Source organism: Miniopterus natalensis, chromosome 9, assembly GCF_054644295.1.
Source record: "Miniopterus natalensis isolate mMinNat1 chromosome 9, mMinNat1.hap1, whole genome shotgun sequence".
NCBI lineage: Eukaryota > Metazoa > Chordata > Mammalia > Chiroptera > Miniopteridae > Miniopterus > Miniopterus natalensis.
The window spans coordinates 42,930,331-42,951,069 of NC_142089.1; the positions used below are offsets into that span (position 1 = coordinate 42,930,331).

The following is a 20,739-nucleotide window of genomic DNA, read 5'->3' on the forward strand; positions in this document are numbered from 1 at the left end:
TTATCTTCCTTTTCACAATCATTACATTCCCAAAATCCAATCTTGCAAATCAGTTCAGACCTCAAATTCCTTAGTAAGCTTATTATCTAAATGACAAGGCAGTATGAAATCTGTAAAACAGATAACTCTGCCTAATTTGTCTGTTGCAATAGCAGATTTTTCTCGTATACTGAGAACTTTAAGCAGACTTCTCACTTTAGTGAGTACACTTGAATCTCACATTTTGCTATACTCCTTGTGGGAATTCCCACAGCTCCCTGTTGTAACTGGGCATGGCTTTCTGAATGTCAGTGCTGGCAAACAGCTTTTATACAATCACCTGGAAACACATGACTTTGAAAGGCTAATGTCGGATGTGGTCTTCAGCCTGTGTCTATCCAGTTTCACAGAATGAATAATCCGAAATATTTAGTGTCATAAGACACAGGAATAAAAGCAAGATTATTTTATTATTAGTTCATGTGTCAGAAAACATTAAGTTAATACGCTTTTTAAACAACTGTGGAAGCTGGGCTATCGTTTTCCCAGTTTTTCATAAATCAGAGAAGAAAATAAATTATAAAAAATTAGTCTTCTACATAACTCTGCCTTGTGACCATCCCTCTAAAATCAATCAACCAAAATATGACTAAACGATGTATTGAATCCACATTTATTTTTAAACAAGCTCCAATATTTTCTTTTGCTTGTGATGGCTCCTGCTCTTTCCATTTGCTCTCCACTGTTCACCTAAACAGCTTCTGTGTCCAGGGGGATGTTGGAGGGATAATATCCTCAAGGACTCTGAGATCCTGGGACTCAAAGACCTTTATGACTCTAAGATACTGTTGCCTTTATAAGGTATTTGAGAGTGAGGGTTTTGATCAACTAAAAATAGCCTGGCCCGCGTGGCTCAGTGGTTAAGTGCCAACCCATGAAGCAGGAGGTCACCATTCAATTCCCGGGCAGGGCACTGCCCCGGTTTCGGGCTCAATCCCCAGTAGCGGGCGTGCAGGAGGCAGCCGATCAAAGTCTCTCCCATCACTGAAGTTTCTATCCCTCTCTTTTCCTCTCTCAAAAATCTATTTTTTAAAAACATATTAAAGAGTTTTTTTGTTTCCAAAGAAATAAAAAGATGTTTAGAAACTTCAAAGCAATATTGAGTTGTGCTGGAGAGAGCAATGAAGGAAGTTTCAAAGAAACTTTATCCTTGTGATAAAGGAACAAGAAAAGAGATGCACACCCACATAAACACATATATCATTTTTTTTCTTGCTCACCACAAGAGAAGAATGAGATAAAGCAATAGAATAGTTCCTTGGGGTGGGAAGCTATAAGCTGAGTGACAGTGTTTTTCCAAGTGACATATTGCTACGCATGGTGAGAAGCTCAGCTCTCTGGCCTGACTCACCCGAAGGACTCGGTCCCTAGCCTGGCAACTATTAACCTACTCCAAGGCTTTGTTCCCACTGTCTGCCCATATGGGGAGCTGAAGAAGCAGGGCTAGAGCTGCGTGCTGGGCTAATTAGGGAGTTAGAGGGCAGAACTGCCAATAGGCTTTGTAGTGTGTAATCCAATAAAAGTGAGTTTAAATTTAGCTCCACCCCTTCTTAATAGGGTAACCTGGGAATGTTACCTGGGAAGATGCTGTCGTGTGTCTTCCTTCTTCTGGAATGAAGAACTTACTCCGTTTCCCCAGCTTCTGGGGATGCTGCTCGCAGCTCTCCACCCTCTTCAGGGATTGCCTTCAGCTGAAGAGAAGCTCCTCGCCCAGGGCCACACCCCTATTCTGGGAGACCTCCACCCACTGACCAGTCAATGCAGGGCTGTAAAAGCCCGGCCCCTTCACAATTCTATGGCAGTTCCAGCTTCAGTGCTCCTTAAAGGGTCAGCTGAAAACTTCCGCAAGACTTGATCACAGCCGAACTTCTTCACCTGCCCAATCCTACTTCCTTCCTTACCTCTTCCTTTCCACCGGTATTGATCCTAAGAACACTCTCTCATGAACTTCTCTTAGCCTCTGCTTCCCAGGCGACCCAATGGGTGACATTACTTAACCTCTAAGCTGTAATGTGTTTGAAAGAGCAGATTCTGAGTCAGTAGGTCTGGAGTGCGTCTAAGAGTCCAAATTACTGACAGGCTCCCAGGTGGTGTCCGTGCTGCTGGTCTGCAAAACACATTTCAAGGAGCAAGAATATAAAGTATTCCATCAAGTAATGAATATAAAGTACTTAGCACAGTGCCAGCTGTGTGCTTGTGTGGAATAAATTTATTTCATTTACTTGGTTAATTATACTTTGTCAAATAAGTAGAGACAATATAGTAAAGTGGACACAGGTAGAGACCAGACAAACAGATGAGCCACTGAACACTGGTAGATGTGGGACATTTATTGGCAAGACATATCTTTAAAGAAAAGGAAAATTAAGACTTTCATCTCGCTTGAAGTCCTATAGTCCATTGTCTCAACGAAGTGATTACTGTTGCCTCCGTGCCCAAGGTCTGACTTGATTCTTTCCCTGTCCTCAGCAATCAGTTACTAATTCAGTCACTCCACTCCTAATTTTTCTTCGGCCCTCTTCATTCTCACTTCTGATGCATGAATTCAGGTCCCTCTCACCTCCTCAGCTAAACTGCTTCCAGATCTTTCTAATGCGTCACTCTGACTCCAGTCACGAATCTTCTCCTTAAAATTCCCTGAAGTTATCATTTCAAAGCACACATCTGGTCATGTCATTTTCCATCTGAAAAGCCTTGGATGGCTTTCCTTGCCTGTTAGATAGACTTCGTATCTCCCTGCATAACATGTAAGGCCTTTCAACAGCTCGCTTCTTATAATGCTGACTTCATCACTATATCCTGTCACTTTGAGTTTCCCACCCTTCCTCAAGCATGCTGGGCCTCTTCACACTCCTCTGGGAGCGTATGTGCTGTTCTCTCTTCCAGGTACGGGTTCTCCTCTTCTTGACAAGTAGCATCTTCCAGGCAATTTGCAGCCTTGTGTTTCTATTGCATGGCCTATATGCATTTTTTTAGTGCACATATCGTAGGGTATATACGTATTTGACAGTCCCCTTCACTACTCTGAGCTCCTTCATGATAAAGACTTTGTTTCATGACAAGTCTGTCCTCACCCTCAGCTGACTTAGTCATCATTGTTCTCCAGTGTATCACACAAGCCCTGACACACAGTAGATTCTCTAAAAGGACTGTTGAAGGAATCTGCAATCTGCTTAGTGTAGGGTAAAGTCCAAATCGCAATTTAAAATCTTTCTTTTGCATTTGAAATTTTAAGAATCGACATGTCAACATATGTCAATTGCAAACATATGCTTTGGTGACAACTTTGTGTTTATTTAATTCAGTGGCAACTTTGAGATTATTGCTGTGTGTTTTTTTAACTGCTGTATTGAAATAAAGTTCACCCATTTAAAGTATACAATTCAGTGGTTTTTAGAAGACTCACATAGTTGTGCAGCCATCACCAAAATCTAACTTTAGAACACTTCCATTACCTCTAAAAGAAGCCCTGAAGCCATTAGCAGTGACTTCCATGCCTCCTTCCCCCAGCGTCTAGCAACCCTAATCTACTCTCTGTAGATTTGTCTACTCTGGACGTGTCATATAAATAGAATCATACAATGGCTGGTCTTTTGTGACTAGCATCTTTCACTGCATGTTTTCAAGGTTCATACATTTTGTAGCATGTATCAGTGATTCATTTTTTACTGATAAATAATATTCCAATGTGCAGATATACCACATTTTATTTGTCCATTCGTCAATTAATGGGCACTTGGGTTGTGTCCATTTTGGGCTGTTGTGAACAGTACTGCTTCAAACATTTGTGTTTTTGTGTAGACATATGTTTCATTCTTGAATAGATACCTAGGGATTACTGGGTCATATGCAAACTCTAGTTTAACATTTCAAAGAACTGCCAAACTGTTTTCCAAAGCGGCTGCACCACTTTACATTCCTACTAACAATGTACAATAGTTACAGTTTCTGCGCATTCTTACCAACACTTGTTATTGCTGTAGTTTCTTTTAAAATTAATTTAATAGTGTTGTGGTTTTTACAACTTTTAAAATGTCTTTTGAAAGTCTCTCAACTAACCCTGAGTTTATGCAATGTCATCAAGTCTATAGGGAAGTTAAAGATGTTGGTATACCTGGATATGTCAAAAAACAGAATAGAAACAGTTGACATGGACATTTCTGGATGTGAAGCCCTTGAGGACCTCTTACTATCATCCAATATGTTGCAACAGTTGCCGGACTCCATAGGTGAGAATGTATTTTGTCATAAATGTTTGTCAAATTTGGCATTTGTTTTGTTCGCAGTATAGTTTGTCTGCAGATGTGGGGAATATATTGTTAGCTTGATATTAATAAATTATCAAGTCCATTATTCAAGATGATAAAGTAGTATTTTACGAATATCTTAAAATTAAATGGTAACTCTAGTTATCAAATTCAAGAAGGCTCTCTTATTAAAATGATCTTACTAAACTGATATCTTTAAAATTTTTTCAGATCTCCTAAGTTGTAAAATGTTATTGTAAGGAGTATATATCTTAGATTTATAGTAGTTTGATAACTATATATGTCACCTTTTATTACAGTAGCTTCTATTCACATAGTGTTGCTCTATTCTATTTCTAATATGTTGTAACATTCCTATGATCTAGGAATAACATAAAGATGTAGAATAAATACAAAATATCTTATAGTTCTATTACTTTTAAAAAGACACATTGTCATTTACTTGCTGAGATTCAGGAGGGCAGATCATTTGTCTGTTAGTATATATTAAACACTCAATCCATTTTGTTATAAATTTTTATATGAGTAAGATAATAAAAGAATCTAATTTAAATAATGAGTAAATTTTTATAGCTATCTTGCTATTATTATTTATGAGAGTACTCATCAAGTAGAGTAATCATCAAGTCACTTAACTATGGAATATACTTTTTAACACTCTGAATTAAATGTGTCATATGTTCTGGAATGTATTAATAGTTCTGAAAATTAAGTCACCACCTAGGTAGCCTGATTGAAGGGAAGCTAGAAGACAAGGCAGTTTCCCCAAATTATTCTTCAATATCCTATCGCTTCCAGTTTCAGGCTAATAGAGAACATAATTTTAACAAAACAGGATAGCTTTACTTTTCTTTCTAAATTTGATGATGTTTTTATTTATATAATCACATATTTTATAACATGTGATTATATAAATATTATAGTTGTATTTCTCCAATTTGCTCTGTCATAAGACTAATCTGAGAGCTTTATTAAACACTTCCACACTTGCAGGCTCTTTCTCTGAAAATTCCGATTCAGTAAGTTTGTGATAGGCTCACTATTCCTAGATCAAACTTATGATCAAACAAGTTTAGGAAATACACTTTTGGGCAGTAGACGGTAAGGACATACAATGGTAAACAGAGCACCCTCTGGTCAAGATACACTCCTACTCAAACACCACTCTAAACATCTTCGAAGAAATAATGAGAATAGAAAAATAACTTATGGTCATCACTGCCTCGTTGATATGAGGAACTATATCTGGTATATGGCAAGTGCTCCTTAAATATTTAGAAAATAAAATAATTTAGCCATACTTAAGAAGAATGAACATCTATCTACCTGAACCTAAGATAGAATAAAAGCATACCAGTGACCCCAGGCCTGATGGTCTCCAGACTACAAACAGCAGTGGCAGTCTTAAATGCCTTTCCTGCAGTAAAAACAAACAAACAAAAGACCAAAAAAACCCAAAACTTTAAGCATAACAAAGAAACTCAAATTTACAGGGGATTGAAGAAGGGACCCCTTTTCTGTGAAGAGAGAGAGCAAAAACCTACAGCTGATATGTGGAGCTAGGGTGGAAAGCAAACACATATACAGATTCACTGCTAAAAACTGCGGCAAGTCACAAGCTGGTTTGCACTAGATTTGCAACATCCACATGGGATGAGAGCACCATGTTGCTAATATAAGACCTGGTTCTGAACTCTAGAAACGTGAGGGTCAGGTGGAGGTAATCATAAAACTGCCAGACAGGCAGCAGTGAGCATAGATATTGAGAATACATTCACCCTCACAAATGAGCATTTAAACAAAAAAATATATATTTAAGCTAATATTGTAATGGCAACCAAATATTCAAACTAGCAGGAAAATTTACTTCAAGGGAAATCAAAGTTATCAAGCAATGTAAAAAAAGATTTTAAGTATGTGTAGATCTTCAAAGAGATAAAAGGAAGGAAAACAGTTTTTTTAAATAATAAGAACTTATAAAACAAAAAAGAAGCTATGAATATGAACAGGTAGTTATTTTTAAAATAACCGATTAGAAATCCTGGAAATAAAAATGTCACACAGAGAAATAACATAGGATATAATTATTTGTTTAAAATATTTTTCTTTAAGAAAGCAAGCTAGGAAATTAGCCTGCTGGTCTGGGAAAGGCAGCTTTGTTGAGATTCTGGCTTTTCTACCAGCTGTGTGACCTCAGACAAGTTCATTTTAAGGATTAAATGAACCAATCTATGTAAAATTGTGTGGAATAATGCCTGGAACATTGTAAGTACTCAATCAATGTTAGCTGTTATAATAATATAATAACTATTATAATCAGATTTAATGAGTGCATGGCTATTTGGCTTTCAAAATTCTATTGCATATGTATAAATTTCATGTAAATATTAGCTATATTTAACAAATTATATTAATATTTTGATATATTTACTGCTAATTATATAGATTTAGCTAAAATCATAGTAAAAGGCCTTCTTTCTCTTCAGTATTTCCTAGTTGGGAGTTTAGGATAAAGAGGTTGGGGACTGGGGAAGGGTGTAAGTAGAAGGAAAAAAAAAATAAGATGAAATACTTTTGCTTCCTGGGGGGTAGACAGAGCGAGTCCAAGCAGATGTGTTATAGAAATGCAGTAAAAGCATTATCTGCCAAAGGAAAATGAGTGACAATGACAGTGAGGCCACTGGCCTAATTCCCTTCCAAGGGCAATCAGATTCCTACAAAAGCTCCAGTGTCTGTTCAAAAGGCGCCCTTTGGATGAACTGTGCGAGTGACAGAGTAGCCACATCGCAAATGAGTGAGGTTCCTTCAAATCCACAGGCCAGGAACTAAGCAGGAGGCCTAACTTGCTTCAGGTTTCAAAGCTGTAGAAACTTCTGTCAATTGTCAGAGCTGCTCCCTACTCCATTCTTCAGAAAAATCTGTTGCTGCAACCTCTTGGCCCGAGTCCTTAAGCTGCCTCGTGATTCTCTCACTCCTGCATCCCCCCGGGGGACCGTGATTCTCCTGAGGAATGCTTGCGCACCTGCCTGCTTCATGGGCTTGCTCAGCCGGCTGCCACCCGGCCCCAAGCTTCCTGTGGCCCAGGCACGTGACGCTGAGACTGTGGACCCTCCTCTAGCCCCGCTAGAGGCAGTAGTTGGACCGGGCTTAGCAACTCATACAAAATTGACCTATAATTCCCAGGCCCCCGTGTTCTTTCCACAATTGCTGAACAAGCTCAGTCTTTTTTGTACACTCCCAAGGTTGATATTTTAACATCCACACCGGACAAGCTACGGTGACTCAGTCACCCTTTGAACATCAATGAATAGGACAGTGGGTGTTCTGACTTGAGAGATAAATGACCCCAGTGTGGATTGTCCTCTTTTTCAGGTGCTGCTGTTTTCAGCACTGTGGCCTGGGGTCACAAGCTGATGTATTAGGCTCTAAATATTGAAGGTATTTTCTCAAAGCAGCCTGACAGTGGTGGCACTTTGCTGCCTCAGAGCAGAGATTGTGAGTGCTTCTGAAGACTGTGCAGCTGAGCATACTGAAATGTAAAGTGCAACAGCGGCTTTATTGCACAATTTGGGGGGCTTATCTATGCCTCGGAGGAAGCCTCACAGCACCGAGGTGGGCGGGCATGACCTATAGCAGCGCCTCTCAAAGCGTGTTCACGCAGCCCCGCCTGTGCGGGCACTCTGCAGGCACGCACGCGCGTGCCAGGGTAACTGGGCAGTCGCGCTGCTACATGAGTGTATTGAAAACTCCTAGAAAACTCATTTAAAAAGTCTGTTTAATTTTGTTTAATTTGGCATTTCCCAAACACATTTGACCTCGGAACCTACTATATCCTTCAGAATAAGTTTTCTGCAAAACAAGTAGTCTATAACTTATATGCATGTTTCAAATGTGAAACAAAACCCAGCCAACTATTAATGCTTTGCCCTTGGATTTTGGCTACGTGAGCCATCTGGATATTATAGGTTCTGCTATGGCTGGTCAAAGGAAGCTGTTCTTCAATTACTCCGTGGCTAATATTCATTAAAACCCTGGGAGTAGAGCAAGCAGTAGGGTTATGGAGGGCATAAAGCAGACCAGAAAGATAAATCGTTGAAACTTCAGTTCTTGGCAAGTTCTGCATAGTGTATTAAAAATTTCAAGTTTTTGTGCTTACTGCTGATCCAAGTCAAGGATTTATGGTCGTAAAGAGTGTGACGTCCTGTGTTGCAGTTTTCCATGTCTATAATTATAACCACCGCATTGTAATACTTCAGTACCCGTTTGTTCATTAGTAGGCTTAATTCAGATTTGTTTCCAACGCGTACGACAATAGGAATGTTAGTCATTAATGCTTAGGAGTTAAATATTAAATCACAGCTGGCTTGAAAAATTGTGGTCCATTTGCAGCATCATAGAAAAGGAAAATGTGGTAGCATTACTGTCACCTCAGGTGTCTGTGGAGCATTATGTTTTACTTGTCTGTGTTGATGTACTTGAACTCCCATTGACATAAGTTTTTTGCAACTGGAAGCTCAAATCTAGACTGCGCACAAATATCAGTTCATAGGTTGATATAAGCAGAGTGCAGCCAATGAACAAACATTCACCTCGAGCAGTTCTTGTATTTCTTTTATAGTGCATTTCCCATCAGAAATCTGTTCCTGGGTATTAATAAGGCTTCTCTATTTTAGGACTGTTGAAAAAACTGACCACTCTGAAAGTGGATGACAATCAGCTTACTGTGCTGCCCAGTACAATCGGAAAGTAAGTGCCCAAGTTCCACACCTCGGCCTCTCTGAGGCCAGAGACAGAGGGATTGGCTGAGCTTTTTACTTCAAAACCTTTTCCACGACGGATACCAATAATCTGGTTCATGTATAAACTTATTTTAGGCCATATTTTATTTATTATTTATGTTTTATTATTAGTTATGTATTTGTATATATCTTAATTTAGTTTTATATCTGAATATCACACTGACACCTAACTATATAAAATCATGAAAAATGCTTACCATGACTCTTTCATAAGCAAAGTGATTACCCAGGCTATCAATTCTACTCTTGCCTGTAATTTTCCACATTATTAATTTGGTGTTTTCACTGAGTAGTAGCTCTAAATTCACTTGAATATGTCTTAAAATAAAATCAATTTAATCTGCATTATGTATACATTACCATTAAATTATTAGTAACAGTTGATATTTATAGAAGTTTAGCGTATTTTAGAAGCTAAGGAGTAACCAGCTGTTTTAGCTTACATTTTTAAAAGCTTCAAGATGAAAGATCATCATTGCCTTTTAAGGATAAAATATATTTTATTTATTTGAGAGCAATTTATATCTAATTTTATGTTGACTTTAACATTTGGTTCTCATATATATTATTACCAGTGTTTATTATTATTACCATATATATATTATTACCAGTGTTTCACTGAGATGCTTTTGTTTACAACTTATATAAAGTGAGAAATCAATAAGGTGTCCTCATTGTGAAATTATGTAAGACCATTTTATAGGGATCTTGCTCCACGTCTCAGTGTAAAGAGTTATATAAATCCGTAATTTAACAGATTTGGGTATACTTTTTGGGGGGCTTTTTTTAAGAAACAGTTTTATTAGGTATAATTGACATGCAATAAACTGCACATATTTAAAGTCTGCAATTCAGTAAACTTTGACATGGATACAAAGCCATGAAACCATCACCACAATCAAGATGGTGAAAATATCCTTCAATCCCAAAGGTTTTCTCATGCCCTTTCCTCTCCCCACTCCTTCACCCCAAGTTGGCAAGTAACCACTAACACAGAAAACTTCACTTTCCAAGAGTGGAACAACTGAACTAAATTCAAGTTCCAATGTTCAGACTCAATTGTTTTCTAATATTTTAATGTCCTCACCATACCAGTATGTGTCATTCTACAGTTGCTTCCATTTTCTCCAATATAAAAGTAGAGACAAAAGTAATTCTCTTTATCAGTCTGATGCTTTTTAAAAACTCTTCCTATCTAATTATATCCTTAGGCACTAATCTTTCTTGTTAGATCAATAATGAATCCAACGCCATTTATCTCTACTAAAGTTATGATTGGTATTTCGCCACTATGTTCATATTTCTTATATAAATTTATAGAAACTAATAACTAGATCTGTGAAGACAAGTTAAAGAGGTTGGATTATCTAAAAAGAGAAAATTAAAGTTACTTTTTCAGTATGCAAGTAAATTGTATGCTAGGTTATTTACATATGTAGTTTTCTTTTCATTTTAATTTTTAAAAATTGATACTTTTTTCCTTAAAAGTATAAAAAATATTTACCAAAGATAAATGGACCTAATCAATCAAAAGGTTGATTACTAGTTTAGAGGGATAACGGTTAATAATCTTATCATAAAAGCTTCTTTTTCGAAGTTATTTTTAGCGCCACTGTCATCCTCTTTTTGTTTCAGGGAAAATAAAAGGGAAGTGTTAGAGGAATGGACTAATTACAAAACAGAACTTTTTTATAAATCAGTAGGAAGTAAATGGGAAAAATCTGTCTCTTCTGCTCAGTTGTTCTGTGAACCTAAAACAGCTCTGAAAAATAAAGTCTATTAAAAAAGAAGAATAACAACTGACAAACTGGGTTATTTGGACTTGGGTATTGGCACACATTTTGCCAAAAATGAACAAAGTGAGCTTGACAGTTCAAGAAAACAACTGACAGTGTTTGTTGCCAACAATAAAATTAGAGCTATTAAGCAAAAGTTAGAATTTTGGAAAATTCTATCTGCCGCTGTGAGCTTGACAGCTTCCCAATACTTAAAGGCTTTTCTGATATTATGAAATGTGCCAACATTTGGAAAATCTGTATAAATTCAGTGGAGCAGCATCTTCCAAACAACCAACGCATGAGTTATAAAATCAGACATGAGTAAAAGACCCATTCAAAGAGCAAAATAGACCAGTTGGCTTTAATGTATTAGTATAAAGAGTAAGAAAAGTTCATTAGTATAGTTTCAGATTGCACATTGCAATTACCCCTAAGTAACTGCCACTTGTTGAGTTTTGGTGTAATAGCAAAAATAATCACAATTATCTTAAAAGGTTTTTAAATTCTTCTCCCTTTTTTAACTACATATCTGTATGAGGCTGGATTCTTTTTTACATAATTCAATCAAAACAATATACCCAACAGATTGAATACATAAGCAGATAAGAGAATCCAGTTGCCTTCTATTAAACCTAACATTGAAAAGATTTGCAAAAATAAAAAGAATGTCACTCTTCTCATTCAATGGTTTTGTTTTGGAAAATATAGTTACTTTGTATAAAAATATGTTACCTATATTAACATGTTATTGGGTTTTCATTGTTATTTAAGAACAAAAAATAAATAATTATTTTTAAAATTACTGTTTTAATTTATAATATGGTAGATTCCAATAGACATAAACAATATAAACAAAAGTTCTTAAGGTTTACCAGTGATTTTTAAGAATATAAAGGGGTCTTAAGACCAAAAAGTTTAAAGATTTCTGTTCTATATCACACCATGGATTGGATAGTAAAATTATGACTATTGTCTAACTTACGTTCACACTTAAAGATAGCACCTGTATACAAATGTGTTGTATTTACACTAATGGCAAAAATAGACTAAATTTCTAAAACTTTATAGTACACCTTAATAAGCAATCTGTATGAAGTAAAAATAATAATAATTAGTATTCTTATTATAATGGCTTTGTTTTCCTTAGAAAATTCAGAATTGATAGATCAGAGGTTTAGTTTAAGGACAAGAGTTGAAATTTTATCATGATCCTATCAAATGGCACCCAGATCACATACAGAACCATGTTTTGTAAATAGTGGAATAATGTATATATTTTATTATGCACCACTCTACTTAGAACTCTGAGGACCCAAATCCTAGAAATGTTAAGACCAGCAGCAGCAACCAAAAATATTTTTATTCTGCACATAGAATGTTTCCATATGTTAGATTTGTCTTTGGTAATTTTTAATACTCCAAATATTAAAACTGGAAGAATTCATTTTTCAACATTTTTCACATTTAAATCAATTCCATGACTTTCTTGCCAATGATGTAAAATTGTTTATTTTTTCTGTTGAACCTTAATTTGTGCCTAGGAATACCAGCTGCTCTAAGAATTGAATGTGCAGTGAAAATAATAGTAACTTTTTGTGTGTGTTCACATTGCACCAGACACCAGGTTTGGTGGTTTGCATGCCTTCTTATGTAGTTAAAGGCCCATTAATACTATTTAATGTGTATTGTTATCTCCCCATCAACAAATACAGAAAGTCAGGTTAAGAGAAGTTACCAAATTTCAAAGCTAAGCTGCTAATTGAACTATATGTGATGCCTCTTAATATATGTGATAGTTGAGTCACATATTTTGTAATATTTGGTAATTTAATGGGCCCCATTGCTCTACAGGCAGAGGATCTTCCATAGGAACCTTCTCTCTCTTAGCTTTATTGTCTTGGACAAAAGCAATAAAACCTCAAAACTCTAAATAGATATTTTAATAAGTCATTCCCTCACAGAGGTCAAGCAGAAAGACAACTGGGCTGGTAATGAGAAAATCTAAGTAGCTACACAAAGCTGAGCAAGTTCCTTCTCTATGGGCCTCAGACCCCTAAAGGATAGTGCAAGGAGCACTGGCTTTGGAGTCAAACAGCGTGAGTGTGAATCCTGGCTACACCACTTATTGTGTGAACTTGGACAAATTACTTAACCTTCTTGTTTATATTTTCACCTGAACCTAAAATCTTCCAATTCTTTAATCGAGATGTTTAGTCTATATTATGTCAGTACTCTACATGGAAAATTCCAGTAGTCTACTTACTAGATTGCAGTGATACTGAGAAAATGAATGAACTTTCTTTTAGGTACCTGAGTGCTAAAACCCGTGCTTCTCTCTGTTCCCTACGTGTGGAAGGATACACAAGGAACAGAAGTGTACATGGCTTTGAAAAAAGAACTTGGGGCTAGGGAATCAAGTAAATAGGGACACTGCTTTTATCGTATACACTCCGTGCTTTTTAAAGTTTGTATCCTGTAGCATTATTCTAGTCAAAAAATTAAAAACAAAACACACACACACAAACCCTTCATTAGATAAAACCCGAATTACTTTACACTAATATTCAAGTTTTTCCATACCTAACGTAGACTGGTGGTTCTCAGCATATGGTCCCCTGATCAGCAACATCAGCCTCAACTGGGAACTTGTTAGAAATCCAAATTCTCAGAGACAACCCAGATCCACTGAATCAGAAACTCTGGATATTGGGCCAGCTATGAATGTTAACAAGCCCATCGGGGGATTTGGAAGCACACTAAATTTCAAGAACCACTATGTAAATTCAGCTACTTTTATAGTTATCAGCTAAGTATCTTCTCAAACCCTGCTCCATTATGCCTACATTAGAATTGCCCCATGTGATGGTTTAAAATGAAGCTGCTATAGAGAAGTTAATCAAAGTGGTTGGTTGGTTGGCTCTGGGGCCAGACCTTCTGGGTTCAAAACCTGGCTCTTTGATGTGCTGTTGGGTAATGTGGAGCCTTAGATTTCTCCTCAGTAAAACGGAAGCCATAATAATAATGCCCACCTCTGGAAAATGTTGTGAGGACTAGATGTGTTAATAAATGGAAAGTGCTTGCAGGTTCTATGAATGTTTTTTGCTTTTTTTTTTTTTTTTAATAAAAAAAAATTATTGACTTAGTTTATTTGAAATTCTTGGATTTGGATTTCCAGAAATAAGTTTAGTGTTTTTACAATTTAATTATTTTCCCTTCTGCGCACCTAAACCACTGCAGCTTCCTCCTCTAAATTAAAAGCTCTAGTTCACTACAAATAGACCAGAATTTCCTAAATTATATTCCTTGAAACAGTCACTACTTGAGATTTTAATAGCTATGAAGAAAAGTTGCATGAACAAATAAATGTTGGGAGCTCTGTACACTAGATAGAGAACACTCTAACTTATAATATTTTTCCATTTATGTCAGTCTCATTTATCTTCGTATCATCATTTAACTTTTCAATTATTTTTCCAATATAGAATATAGACCCCTTGTGGGCTGGGATCACATCTTGAGCATGTTGAATCTCTTCCATTGTACCAAGCAGTATGGCACCAGGGAATGTTTGCAAGACTGGGAACTGATTTCAGTCTTGGCTTCTTCACTCATTAACTGACCTTAGACATGTCACTTTGCATCTCAGAGCTGCAGTTTTCTCACCTGTAAAATGAAAATAATTATACAACTGAGAGGTTGTTTTGAGACTTAGTGTTGCTAGCCTTCAATAAATTATACCAGTCATTAATAGACATTTATTTATTTATTGTTGCTTATTTTTATCTGTGTGAGGATAGTTATATAATATTAATGAAACATCCACTTCTTAAAAGGAAAAATGTTTTCTACTTACTTGCAAATATGATAATAAGGCATTCTCTTACTCTACCCAAGCTATCATAACAAAAAGTTAAGAAATCTCTCAGTATCCTAACTTGAAGCATATGGAATCTTTTTTTTGTAAAGGTCATTTGCAATGAGCCAAGTTATTTTCTACTCAGAAGTTACAGATCTGTTCACTAAATACTTTCAAACAGTTTTTTGAATTGGAGTGAAATTTTCTCCTATAATAAAAAAATTACAGATTTTTAAAAAATATATCTTTATTGACTTCAGAGAGGAAGGGAGAAAGAGAGAGACAGAAACATCAACGATGAGACAGTCATTGATCGGCTGCCCCCTGCACGCCCCCGACTGGGGATCAAGCCCGCAACCCGGGCATGTGCCCTGACCGGGAATCGAACCCCGATCTCCTGGATCCTAGGTCGATGCTCAGCTGCTGAGCCACACTCGTTCAGGCTACAGATTTTTTGAAATAAATCTACTTAACTTCCCAAACAGTCCAAAGAAAGGCAAAGGTTAATAATTAATTTGGAAAGAAGGGAGAATCGAGTGAAATGAAAAGTATAACATCCATACAATGATGATAACTCTGCTCAAAATCAGTTAGATATTTCAAAGGTAAATATTTCTAAATGATGAACTATTCTTAGTGGCTAGTTTCCATCACAATTTGACTGAATTCTGCTTAGACTCTAAGATTTAGTACAACTGGGTGAGTTTTACTTAGTAATTTATTTCCACTATTTAGAAGCAGCCCAAGTAACTTATATTAATGAGAAAATTAAGGATGGAATATAAAAGTTGATTCCTAGCCTAAATGAAATGTAATCAATTTTATAATCTCTGAAAATAAAGATAATAGCAAAGTTACGCAGTATTCCTTATGTGCCCATTCTGAGTGCTTCACATGTATTAACTCCTCTGCATGTATTTAGTCCTTACAACACATGGTTAAGTACTGGTATCACCCCCTTGGGACCAGTGATGAAACTGAGGTACAGAGTAATTCGATAATTTGATGAGGACATTGCCACAAGTAATTGCTGGAGTCCAGACTCCATCCCAGCTGGCTGGCTACAGTTTGGTCTCAAACCCTGGGCTATTCTGGCACCTTTAGGCAGTAGCTTGTGTTTCCAAACAAATTTTATATCTTTCTCTTTAATTATTATATCCCTTTCAACTAAATCTCTGCTAATACAATTACAATTCTTCACAGTCATCTGAAATTTGTCCAGCTCTCATGTCTTACTAATAAATACTAGTAATTTTACATTTTGTCTACTGAGAGATTTTATTTACATGAATCAACCCATTTTAAAAAGGAAATGTCACAGCCCTGGCTGGGTGGCCCTGTTGGTGGAGTATTATCCCCTACACCAAAAGGCTGCAGGTTCAATTCCTAGTCACGGCACATACCTAGGTTGTGGGTTCGGTCCCGTCAGGGAAGTAACTGATCGCTGTTTCTCTCTCACATCAATATATTTCTCTCTCTCTCTCCCTTTCTTTCTCTTTAAAAAAAAAAAAAAAAAAAAACTATTAAAAAAAAAGCATATTCTCGGGTAGGAATTTTTTAAAAAAGAAAATATCACAAGATAATTTTTACATGTTTCAGAAACAGATTGTTCAAAATTTGTTTTTTTAGGGTTCCTTAGCATGCATTTAATCCTCATGAAACTTCATATTAGGCATTACCAACCAATTCTACAGATGAAAAATTTCATTAATAGTAAAGTTCACTCAGTTTTTAAGTGGCCACACTAAAATTGGAACCCATGCCTGTCTGAATATTTTGCACTGAATTATATTCTGTTAAGAGTTAAAAGTGAACTAAGAAAGTGAAGCCCAAAGCCATTTATTTTTATGTTTATTAGTATCTACATTAATAGAAGATATAATGGCTTCTGATGGTCATAAATGCTGTTCAAGTGAAATTGTGGATTGTCTGTGAAACATATTCACAGTCCCTATTAGCTAAGTAATTGAGGGTTAATGAGACAGTAAGATCTTCCCAACCAAGACTAATTCATGGAGACTAAACTAAAGAAGAGAAAAATGGAAGGAATATTTTTAGAAAATTAAGTCAATACTATTGTTTCATTTCAAGCATTACTACCTCCAGTTCTGACACTTGTACCGATACATGAAGAAAGGCAAAGCCTTACTAAACACAACTCTTGTAATATTTATGTGGATTTGAGCTGTTATTGACATGGGGGGGGGTGTTTAAATGTTACTCTTAAAGTGCTTGCAAGGGCTTTATTTAAAGCCTTGCGACTTAATGTGTGGTCCCAGGACCAGCAGCATCCACATCAACTAGAAGCTTGTTACAAATGCTGGATCTGGGCACCATCCCAAACCACCGAATCTGCACTGTGGCAGTTCTGGTGATTCATATGTACACTGAAGTTTGGGAAACAGTGCTTTACAGTACTTTATACCTTCTTGGCAGCTTTTTTTCACTTTGAATGGTATCATAATAGACTACAGATAAAACTACAAAATAAGGTAACTTTCAGTCTTTTTTTAATATGTTTTTTTGGGGGGTTTTAGAGAGAGAGGGAGAAAGAGAGAGAGACATCGATGCGAAAGAGCAGCATGGATGAGCTGCCTCCTGCACACGCCTGCTGGAGTGAGCCCGCCACCCAGGCACGTGCCCGTGACCTTCTAGCGCGTGGGAGGACGCTCACCTGAGCCACACCCGCCATGGTGGTTTTTGGGGGTTTTTTGGCACAAAGTATAATGAATGTATTTTTTTTATTTATTGGGATACAATTGACATAAAACATATTAGTTTCAGGTGTGCACCATAATTCGCTGTTTGTATATATTGCGAAATGATTACTACAGTAAGTCTAGTTAACATCTGTCACCATACAGTTACAATTTTTTCTTGTGATTAGGACTTCGAGATATGCAATACAGTAGTTATGCTGTTCATTACATTTTCAAGACAATGATTTTATAAGTGGAAATTTGTGCCTTTCGACCACCTTCCCCCATCTGCCCAACCATCCTTCATCCTTCAACTGGCAGCGACCAGTCTGCTCTCGGTGTCTGTTTGCTCCGGTGTGTTTGTCGGTTTGTTTTTAGCTTCCACACATAAGTGAGATTATATGGTATTGTCTTTCTCTGAGTTTTTTCACTTTCTTGGTCTATGCCAGTGATAATCTGAGTAAATGTGATACAACTGTATTCATATAGATCTGGTATTAAAATACCTCAGGTGATTTCTAACAACATAGCCATTAATAAAGTCAGTTGGATTGTTGAATTATGAAATAGAATCTCTTGAATTTCAGAGATCATTGAAGAGTGTGTGTTTTGCACCTAGTAGCTTTTCTCTGTATCTCAGAGATATAAAATACTCTCAGGCTATAAATTATGAATTCAGTATATCCATGGTACAGGGAAAATGCTGTCTTTTTAATGCAGGAAGTTCTTGCTTTGCACAGTCAGTCGGGGAGACTGTGGAAACAGCCACTCTGCAAGCTGAAACTGCAAAACAGTCATAATCAATGAGCAAAATTATGATTGTTCTGACCAAAGCTCTTTCAAAACCTTTTATAAAACATTAAACACTTTTACAGTAGGTTATAAATGTATAGGGAAATGGAAAAATAGTAAAACCAATATTTATTTAGCGTACTGTCATCGTAAGCATTAGGAACATCGAGAATTACAATGCTTTATTTATTTTGTGGGGGGAAAACTATCAAGATTAATTTGAACAATTCTTGCCTTCTTTTCATCATGTAAATTATAATTCAGGGTGAACATTTTTTCTATGAGGCAGTGAATTGTAATACTCCTTTTCAAGCTTAGACTCGCTTCCAAACTTTTATTCTTCATGCTTTCACGAAACATCTCTGAGAGTTCCCTGAATGTGAAGTTCTTGACCAGCGTCACTGGGACATCATCACTTTCCTCATTTATGTCAACAGGTTTGCCTTCACTGAATTCTGCTGGCAGCATATCTACAGTCTCTCAGTGACAGGCAAATTTCAACAGTTGGCCTTTTCTTCTATAACTATTTAAGTTTGATTCAAATCCTACAAAGTTATTTGCACAATGTGCTAAAAGTCTCTGCTATACTGCACCCATGTGACTTGCTGTTCCTTCCTGCCCTGATGCTTGAATGTTTTCAGTCACATGCTTTATGTCATTATTTCTTCCAAAACACAGCTAAAGATAACGTGGCATCAATAGCCTATTCAAAAGCATGTGTAAGATGATAGGTTTTCAAAGTTGAAATAATTCCTTGGTTCATTAGTTGGATTAATGAAGTTGTTCTTGGTGATAAAAAGCAAACCTTCACATTTTCATTTAAATCCCCCAAAGAATTAGGATGACCAAGATTATTATCCAACAGTAGTAGTGCTTTAAATGTTCAATTATTGTGCCTGTAGTGTCCCTCTACTGCTGATTGACAAGTAGGCAACACAGGTATGTTATTTACTGTCCATGTGTGAACTGAGTAACGCTGTGCAGTGACTGATCACTGACAGACTTTGAAAGAAATAATGTGATTAGTCACTGGTCATGATGAGCATCTGTTATTTGCCCTGTGATTGGTAGACTGAAGAGTTAGCAGTGAAGTTTATATTTTACACAGTTACTCACAGTTAGTATGGGAGGTAACTGAAATTTGAGCCCTGTTGTTGAGGAACTATTATTATTTAATGAAACCATAACAACTGAAACCTGTGCATATCAGAACTATGCAAAATAAGGACAGCCTTACTGTGTGACTCAAGACTAACTTCAAGACATGTTTTTATGAAAGAAAGAAGAAATAATATACTTTATATTTTTAATTGTTTATTTGTCTTCTACCAGAAACATACACCAGAAATTTTTATTTTAAAAAATCCCTTTTACTTTTATGACCACTTGCTGAGTGCATGAGAGCAAACCATTGATAGAAATGTCTTTTAATAAATTCTACCACCCAGCTGGCGTGGCTCAGAGGTTGAGCATCAACCTACGACCAAGGAGATCAAGGTTCAATTCCCGGTCAGGGCACATTCCCGATTCCCAGCAGGGGGTGTGCAGGAGGCAACCAATCAATGACTCCCATCATTGTGTTTCTCTCTCTCTCTCTCTCTCTCCCTTCCTCCCTCTGAAATCAATAAAAATATATTCAAAAATAAATAAACTCTACAAAATTTATTAAGTGCATTATGTGTAAGACACTGTGCTAGACTTTTTTTAGAAACAAACTGTTATGGGTTTCCTAAATACAATGATTCTGTGGCCACCAAGACACACACACACAGCCACACAGCTATGCACACCTGGCACCCAGTGACATGACCACCTCTGCATATGGGGGTTTCAAAGGATTTAGAAACAAATGTATTAGGGTTCACTAGTACAAAGAAAATATATATCTTAAGTATGTATTTTATGACAGGTACTGTGCTAAATTTTTTACTTATAATAGTTCATGAAATACTCAGAGCAGCTACATGAGGCATGAACTATTAGTATCCTCACTGCAGATATAAAGAAATTAAGGCTTAGAGAAGAGTTATATAACCAGTCTATGTTAAAAAAAAAAAAAAAAAAAAAAATCATTTAAGCAGCACTTGCCAAAGAGATAATACTGAAAGCTGAATGCTGTTTTACCACATCTGGTTCTAACCTGTTGAAGCTCTTACAGATCATAGATAGTGAGTTACTTTGATCAGTGTCAGACTTGACCTGACTGAATTCATTTCTTTTTGACTCATGGATAATGGGACTTGATATACCTAAAAGACTTGTGAACTTATTTCACCCTGTGCATAATGTGCATTTTTAATCCTTAATTAGTATAACCCACTGTTAACACCCCCTTTTGGCACTTAACTTTTCCACTCAGAGCACTACCCAGTGAATTTCTTCCCTGGTACATTCTCCTGCCTAGCAAGTAAATTAAGTCAGCTTTCATTTTTGAGCTGTGGGTTTTGTTTTGTTTTGTTTTTTTGATACCCAAGATAATACATCTACTAATTGACAGAGCTTGAGCAC

The 20,739-nt window shown here is 36.5% G+C and overlaps 1 protein-coding gene across 2 annotated transcripts in view; it reads left to right on the forward strand.

Moving 5' to 3' along the window:
• The window catches only part of LRRC7 (leucine rich repeat containing 7), a 293,661-nt gene that overhangs the window by 173,274 nt on the left and 99,648 nt on the right, over window positions 1–20,739 (forward strand). For both annotated transcript variants that reach the window (XM_087820512.1, XM_087820513.1), the window contains 2 exons: window positions 4,124–4,268; window positions 8,981–9,053. In XM_087820512.1, coding sequence (XP_087676638.1) covers window positions 4,124–4,268; window positions 8,981–9,053 — 218 coding nt within the window. The remainder of the gene's footprint in view (window positions 1–4,123; window positions 4,269–8,980; window positions 9,054–20,739) is intronic.